The 8,570-nt window shown below is 36.5% G+C and overlaps 1 protein-coding gene across 1 annotated transcript; it reads left to right on the top strand.

Annotated features, from left to right (window-relative positions):
• The first annotated feature begins 129 nt into the window (after nt 1-129).
• Nucleotides 130-6,989, top strand: LOC109081588. Its single transcript, XM_019096574.2, has 15 exons — nt 130-308; nt 490-549; nt 692-825; nt 1,228-1,393; nt 2,267-2,391; nt 2,937-3,080; nt 3,964-4,057; nt 4,434-4,528; nt 4,820-5,143; nt 5,221-5,397; nt 5,757-5,833; nt 5,960-6,085; nt 6,172-6,306; nt 6,395-6,515; nt 6,691-6,989. The coding sequence occupies exons 1-15, from the start codon at nt 162-164 to the stop codon at nt 6,845-6,847; spliced, it is 2,082 nt and encodes a 693-aa protein (XP_018952119.2). The 5' UTR covers nt 130-161; the 3' UTR covers nt 6,848-6,989.
• Nucleotides 6,990-8,570: the final 1,581 nt, after the last annotated feature.

An 8,570-nucleotide genomic window follows, 5' to 3' on the forward strand; every position in this document is an offset into this window, starting at 1 on the left:
CCTGCCAGGGAAATTTGAGCTGGTTTCTTCAGCAGTTAAATAGACCTTCTAAGAGAGGGAAACAAGAAACACCAGATATTAAATGGTTTAGAGTTACAAAATGATCGAATAAGAATTAATGAAAAAGCGACACTGCATGTTTAGATGCAATTTGTGTCCTCATGTCTGATGTCTATACAGCAGATATAAGCGAGAAGCAGTTTAGCCTGCAGAACTCTCAACCTGTGGAGACTGAATCACAGAGCCTGACAGACGGAGAGAGACTGACCTCTGAGCTCAGAGACATCATCAGATCATTTATGCAGAAGGTACAGACAAATACCACAAGTTAACAGATTTTGCCCTCTGCCTTATGTTGTATTTTTAGTTCTCTAAAAATCATTTTAGAAAGTCTAAAAATTGTAGTTCTCTCTCATACATTTAGTTTTAGCAGAACCTCTTAACATCCTCTTGCAGTGGAATGCATCTGATTTTCCGGCTCATTTTCAGGTGGATGAATTCAAAACATGTGTCACCACCATGTCAATGAATGTAGAGGAGCAACAGATGGTAACTGTATAGATTTATCATAAATTGCATGAAACAATATTTATAATCATACACTGTTCAGACAAGATCAAAATTCAACCACGCATTACAAAATGGGGAACAAATGTAAACTTTTCATCTTGTTTGTTGGATCTCTCTGCAGGTGCTAAAGAGCATGATGGAGGCCCAGGATCAGCTGGAGAGGAATTACCTCACAAAGAGGGAGGAGCATCGTGCTCTGGAGATGCAGAATTACAGGGGTTTAACCAGAAACACAGGAGAGTTTGACCCTGACAGGTAGATGTCTCATCTGGCCAAGCTCTTGTTATAATCAACAAAACTATTTAAATAATAAGTATGTGATTGTATATTCCATCTTCACTATCGGCTCCAAAAAGCCATTAAAATGTTTTTAATTTAAAGTTTTTGTTTTGTGAACCAAAATTCCAACATGGACACAATTTAAACTTAATATATAATGTTTTAAAACAAAACAAAATTTCGGTCATATACTGTGTGCATATGCTTTTAAAAGAAAAGGTGTCTTAAAATCTTCTCAAGTAAACTCATTCAAGTGTCTAAACATTTGACAGGCGGTGTAACTGTAATTTGATTATTCCTTTGAGTCTGTCAAAAGAAGAGAATGAAACTGTCACAAGGTCAACTTGCAAGTGTCGTGTCTTCACCTTTATGTTTAAGGGAGGTCGAGGGCCAGATTTTCAGGATAGGCATGCACCTGGAGGACATTAAAGAGCAGATTGATAGAAATGTGTGCCATGTTTTCTATCCTCCTTCATCTTCCACACCCTCTCCTCCACCTTGTGAAGATATCCCTGTCTCATTAACCCATCCATCGCTGCATGAGGTAACACACATTAATCTACATTTTAGGTGACTTTCCCTCATTCATTTATTCAATCATTCATATACCGTACACATATTTTTTAGCTTATGTCATTTCTGTTTAAAGGAATAGGTCACCCCAAAATTTTACATTTCCTTTACGTTTACTCACCCTCAGACCATCTAAGATATAGAAGAACAGTCTCGGACAAATTTAGCATCTAGCAATTTAACAGCTGATAAAAACATCACAATAATCCACAAGTAATCCACACTGTCTCCTGCTGTGTCTGTGATAAACAAATCCATCATTAAGGCATATTAACTTTAAATCAGTCCATAATCTCCATAATGTCCATAATGCATAATTCTTCACTGGGGAATGCAATATTATGCATAGAGGAATCATGTTTTAGCCAGAAGCAAGTTTAAAATGTTTTAATGGTGGATTTTGTTAATACAAATATGCAGCTTTTCACTTCACAAGATGTTAATTGATTAACTGGAGTTGTGTGGATTACTTGTGGATTATTGGGATGTTTTTATCAGCTGTTTGGACTTTCATTCTGATGGCACCCATTCACTGAAGTGGATCCATCAGTGAGCAAGTGATGTAATGCTAAATTTCTCCAAATCTGTTCAGAAAAAGAAACACTCATCTATATCTTGGATGGCCTAAGGGTGGAAAACATTATTAACAGATTAACCATTCCTTTAAACAACTTCTCCTGAAATTATTCATGTCTGTGTACACACGCAGTGAAGCTGATATTGTTGTGTGCCCCATATCCGTTTGCATGGCTTGTTTTGCTATGTAACGAGAGAACTCAATGACTGGGCCTTGGTAGGTTTTGTGGATGCTGGGGCTGAATGAAAAGCATGTGTCATGTTGCAGGAGTCAGTCTTCAGCATCTCCCCTGTTAGACACAGCACTGAGGACAACGATGATGAAGAAACCAATGAAGATCACACAGCCGATGGGCTTTTTCCCAGGGGAACAGAAAACAGCTTCTATCTACAGTACTGCCATCTTTTATTCTTTACACTATGTTGTTTTGGGGAACAACAAATGTATCTGAATGTAGAACTAAATTACCTATATTCTCATTTTGTGTGTTTACACAATAAAAGAGTCACTCACTCCTGAACCAAATGAATTATTTAAACTGAATCTACATTGCTAAATTAAAATCGCACAACTCTACTAGCGTCTAGCTACTTTTAAAGAAATGTCTCTGGGGTGGCAAACAAAAGGTTGCATGTTCATACTCCACAATACTCCACAATCCTTGAGCTATTAACATTAATACTGTACCTTAAAGCCATAATTCACCACCAAAATCTTTATGTTATGTTAATTAGAAATGTTGTGATCCAGTACCTTATTTAGTTCATCTCAGAAAGATCACTGATGTGGGTTGTAAGAGGAGAGAGCGTATCGTGATATTTAGCACAGCTCACTGAAGGCTGATCAGGTTACAGGTCGAGAGGCGGGACGAGGGAATATCAGTTTCATTATGGAAACACTTAGTTCCCTCTGTTCTTTTTCTGTATCTTCCTCTGAGGTATTCCACCTTCTCCACTGAAACAGCTGGCACTGCCAGTGAGGAACAGGAGAACAGACTGTCAACAGGAGAGAACCAACACTACGAGGACGTCCTGGCACAAGCATCCTCCTCAACTTTATTAAAGCAGCTGACACATGATAGGTCAGTATTTACTGACAGATTTGTATTCTTTACTGTGCATGCTTTGCAATCTGGTGCAGTCTTAACTAGGAAAGTGTGTTGTAATTTTAAAACTTACCATTTTACAAGAATACATGGTAAATCAAAGGTGCATGATTTAGGGTTATTATAAAAAACTAAAACTAAAATATATTTTGTTTACTTTGTTTACACTGACTGGAATAAGATACATATAAAAAGTTTACTTATTTAATTTCAGCTATTTTTCAAAGCAGCATTTCTCATTTTCTTTAACTTGATTAATGAACAAACTATAGGAACACATTTAAAAAACTTAATTGTCAAATGATAGGCAATAAAAATGTCAAAAACACAATAAAATTACTAAAACTAACTACAATTAAACAGAAAATATTGAAATAAAAACTAATTGAAAATAATAATAATGTATAAAAACTATGATAGTATTTTTAGTACACTAAAATAACAGTGCCACATTTGCAAATATCTACTATTAAAATAAATTAAAAACCAATTCTTTTACAACTTTTAAGTTTGTTGTGTTAGCACAGAAATTAGATATTTTTAGTGATTTATGCTACATGGTATGACTATATTATTGGAAAGTAACAAATAAATAACTAAAAAGTTCTGAACATGGTTCTGTGTTAATACTACTGTATTTTGAAGTACAGTGGAGTACTGTGTAAATAATCATTATACTATAGCACTGCCACAGTACTTTTTTGTATGTGTAATTTCCCGTTAAGTCCATTGTTGCATCAGCAATGAACTTTCTCAAGTACAATGGTGCAAACATGATCAGAGTCAAAATCTAAAACTACTGTAAATGTAAATGAACCTTGTTTTTTGATGGCTGCTATGATCGCCATTCCCATCTCAGGTATGAAGAGGAGATCAGACATAGTGAAGCCTACTTCACTTCTGTAGGACTGTCTCCTAAGAACTCTCCTCAGCCAGCCACAGATAAAACACAGGTAACACACACACTGCAACAAGATGACATAGAGAGAAAGAGATTATATTTATCTGTGAGAAAAATCTGTTTCATGCAAGAATATCAATAATGTCAATGTCAGTTGTTAGAGGGATAAAATGAGCACATTTCCTCATGGACTATATAATTACTCAGGGTCAGCATTACATTTTGTGAGACAAACAGAGTAAATGTTGTCTGTTAGATACAGCACAAAAACTTCAGTCCCCCAAATCATTTTCATTAGAGATATTGGGGGATTTTTCGTCAGTACTGTTATTGTTAAGGTATCTGTTGCTACTGCATGTCACTTGCACCAGGTATGGGTTGTTTCTTCAAAAAACAGAATGACATAGAGAGTGTTTTTGTTCTTTCAGAGCTTTTTCAGTCCAGAAACTGACAGTGGCTTTGGCAGTTTTGACCTAAGCCGGCCAAGCACAGGACTGTCCCAAACACCTTCTAGTGCTGTTAGGTAAATGCACACACACTGGCAGCTAGTGCTTTAAAAGACAGAAGTAAATACTGTATGTCAATTATCAAAGGCAAAATACTTCATTTTGGTGTCTAATAAGTTACTAGTCTAGGAAAAACAAACAGTATATATGTTATATTCAAAAATGGGAAGGCCAAAAGAAAAGATTATAAATGCTAAACTAAATGTGATATTATATTCATATTATAAATAATACCATTTCAATGAAAGATATTCTATAGCAGAACTGACATTTGATAAAAAGAACATTTTATTTGATATTCTCTTCAGTTCTGCACTCTCTGACGATGTCAACATCATAACAAATACTAGTGGTTCAGGCAGTGAAGCCTCCCACTCCAATGTACGAACAACTATATCAGCGGCACCACAACCTGTGCAGCCCACAGTGAACCACCTGGAAGTTACACATGTCATGGACGCAAGAAGCATTACCCAAAATGCACCTTTTAGAGCTTCAAAAGAAGATGACACATCAGTAGGTGGCGCCACTGCCATGCTTAACCAGGTGACTAAAGGCACAGGGGAAGATCAGCTGGGAAAGAGCCATTCTACAAATGAGACACACTCAGCATCACACTGCTCATGCCACAAGTAAGTGTTAAAGGAAGTTCTTTATGGTTACCTGCAAATTGTTAGATTAACCATAATTTCCATTGTGCTCTTCATAGTAGTGAGGTTATCCTCGCACTGCAGTATGAGGTTTCGCGCCTCAAGAGGGCGCTAGAGGAAAGCCTTGGTCACCTGCCTCATGACAGCAAGACGACTGATTATCCGAATGGCAGGTATCCAGTGGAGAGGAAGCACAAGGGACAGACCCGAAGCCAGAACAGAGGCGCCTCCAGCAGGTACCTCAAGTTGGGGTTGAGGAATGGGTCCCATCCTATAAGTGTCTAAAGAAAACATTTTTTTTTAGTGTGTAGAACATGTTAATAATCTAAAAAACCTTTTCCAGTATAATATAGTTATAATGATTATAATGTATAATATGGTTCACCAAATAACAATTCTTAATAGAACCGTTTCCTTGGTGCAATGAACATTTTAATATCTGAAGAGCATTTTTTTTTCCAGTTTAAAGAGATTTTTTTTGCATCAAAAAGGTTCCAAGGATGTTAAAGGTTCTTCGTTGAACCATAGATGCTAATAAGAGTGTTGGTTTTTCAAAGGTTTGCAAACATAATATGCATTCTCACTATACCATCAGACGTGTGAAGACAGACTCGAACCTTCAGACGTTTGAGGACTGGATCTCTTCTGATCTGGAGCTCAGCAAGAGCAAAGGTGACAGCATGTCAGTTTGGTTCACACATGTTATATGTTATAAATGTGGTTTAAAGCAGTTAAATATTGGTGCTTGTTAAAGTCTATACAGTGAAACTGAAGTAAAGGCTATTTGTGTATTGTTAGTCACTGACGGTGAGGTTTCAGATCACACCATAAGTTTACAGAGAGCCTTCAGTCCATCTCACGGACTAATACGCACCCGATTCAGTGCTGACAAAAGGTCACATGACTCCAGAACCTCATCCAAAGGTATCGCTGTGCTTATAGCAAAATAGTTTTTTTTCTGGAAGGTAGTGATATAAAGGTACTCAATGTTCTTCTCTCAATGGTCACAGCCTCAGTGGAGAGCTTTCCTATGGACACATCTCAGTTTAGCCAGTCTGGTAGCCATCGGAGAGCCAGCACTGGGCCAACAATCCCCAGCACTGACACTAAGAAAACCAACAAAAGTGCCAGCTATAGACCTGCAAGTGAGGAACCACTAAACCTACTAAAACCCCTGTATGTCATGTAGAGTGGAATGGCAAGTACGGAAATGGTGTTCATTGTTGTTTTCAGTGGGAAAGTTGGAGAATATCTTCTTAAACAGCACAAAACTTGTCTCTCCTAATCCTGCTCATCCTTCCCAAAAGCCTCTGCTGCAGGTCAACTATGGCTCCTCCTGCAGTCTACCTGCTGGGTAAGCAATTATTCAGTTAAATGGCAAACAAACTATGAAATATGCACCAAACAATGAATCATCACTTGCAAACGCATCATATTACCAACGCACAAATGCAGTTTAAAATGAGTCACTAACCATTAACTGAAATTTGACAAAAGCATATTTGACTTTGCACTGGCTGTTTTCCCAGATTTAAAGTGCGAGATCAAGCATCCGAACCAGTGTCCACTCGAAGGCGCTCAACTCAATCTGACTCAGCACTGCTTCCCAGTAACGTCTTCTTTCAACGGACCTCACAGAGGACCAGTGGAAGACGACAACGCACCAGCAGAGTCAGTTCAGACTGATATACAGCTAACATCCACACAACACAACAAAACATAATTTAGTAATGCTAATATTTTAGATGTAAGAGGAAAATGTGGTTTACCTTTACTACATTAATTATTTAGAATGGGATTCCTGCATAACATATTAACATACACTGCTGTTAAGAAGTTTGGGTTTAGCTTTTTTTTTTTTTTTTTAAGAAAATATGTTTATTCAGTAAGGAGAAAGTTTATTTTTAGGTTGTTTTTTTTTAATTATTATTTATACTTTTTTTTTTCAAATAAATGCTGTTCTTTTAAACTTTTTATTCATCTAAAAAAAATGATCAATATTTTTACAAAGACATAAAGCAGCACAAATATTTTCAACACTGATAATAAAAAGAAATGTTTCGAGCAGCAAATCAGAATATGAGAATGATTTGGAGTTATAGATGCTGAAATTCCAGCTTTGCCATAACAGGAATAAATTACATTTTAAAATATATTAAAACATTTATTTTAAATTGTAATAATATTTCACAATAATACTGTGCTTTTCAACAAATAAATATAGCCTTGGTGAGCACACGAGACTTTACAAACATTGCAAAATGTTATTGACCCCAGACTTTTTAACAGTAGTAGTTTTACTACTGTATTATATATTCACATACAACATAGATATGTATTAATTTTTGTTTATTGATTTTTAGTGTGTTTTATTTTATAATAAATTGGACAAGGCCTTGCAGGCAGCTTTTCTAATGAAGCAGACCACAGACAGGATGGCAGACGCTCTCTCTGCTGACCTGGCCAAAGCTCAGCTCCAGAGGAAGTTACTGGGCCTACATCCTCTCAGCAGCAGAGCAGGCAGTTAGCTGTGCTGCTGTAATTCACTCTCTTCAGGACATTACAGTGGAGTATAAATCATTTCATGCATCTGCTGGCAGCTTTTCTTTTGATGGTGTTTGGGGTATTGATTTTTTGTAAATTTGTTTAGAAGGCATGTTTGCTTGTCTTTTGTAATATTTTTTAATAATGATCATGACCAATAGGGGGCAGAATAGATCCTCTTAATGTAGCCAAAATGACACAATACTGCAAGTGTGATGCAATTATAATTACCAGATTTTCACAATACCAGAATACCTGTCTCTAGTATAATGTATCATAAAACACCTAAGGATTTCCTTGCTGGATTTGACTTCTCTCATCACATACCATCATGTTAAGGAGAATGTGAGTTTTGGTGAAACTAGGGCTTTTCTTTCACAAATTCCCTCAGCTTCATAAGACTATCACGTTTTTCCTCTCAGCTGAATGTCTCACTTGAAACTCCAGTGGCATCATTCACTGACAATCACAAACAACGCCGCTCAAGTTTCTGTCCATATCTTGTGCGTGTGTAGTAAGCCTCTGGTCATTGCTTTTGTTAATACACTCTCTTGTTGGTGTAGAATAAATATTTAGGTCTGTTGACCACAAACACCCGTCACTATGTAATGTAGAAGTAATGTCTGTGTAAGGACATGGATTGGGGAGACTGGAGGCAACATTTGAATTTTTAAAACGTTTTTTCATGTTTTCCCCCTCCAACACATAAACCACTGAAAGTAACAGTTTACTATTAGAGTAAATATTAATGACTAGTAATATACAGTAACTATTAATGTTTGTTTACATTAATGAACACTAGATTATAAGTTTGATTTGAATTTATTGAAAAAGGTAATGTTTTCACATTTAAATGTAAAAGATG

Source organism: Cyprinus carpio, chromosome B2, assembly GCF_018340385.1.
Source record: "Cyprinus carpio isolate SPL01 chromosome B2, ASM1834038v1, whole genome shotgun sequence".
Lineage (NCBI taxonomy): Eukaryota > Metazoa > Chordata > Actinopteri > Cypriniformes > Cyprinidae > Cyprinus > Cyprinus carpio.

Coding starts and splice junctions, on each gene's coding strand:
- LOC109081588 (XM_019096574.2), top strand. CDS start 162: ATGTCTGATGTCTATACAGCAGATATAAGCGAGAAGCAGTTTAGCCTG. Junction 4,058..4,433: donor CAGCCACAGATAAAACACAG/GTAACACACACA, acceptor TTGTTCTTTCAG/AGCTTTTTCAGTCCAGAAAC. Junction 5,398..5,756: donor AACAGAGGCGCCTCCAGCAG/GTACCTCAAGTT, acceptor CTATACCATCAG/ACGTGTGAAGACAGACTCGA.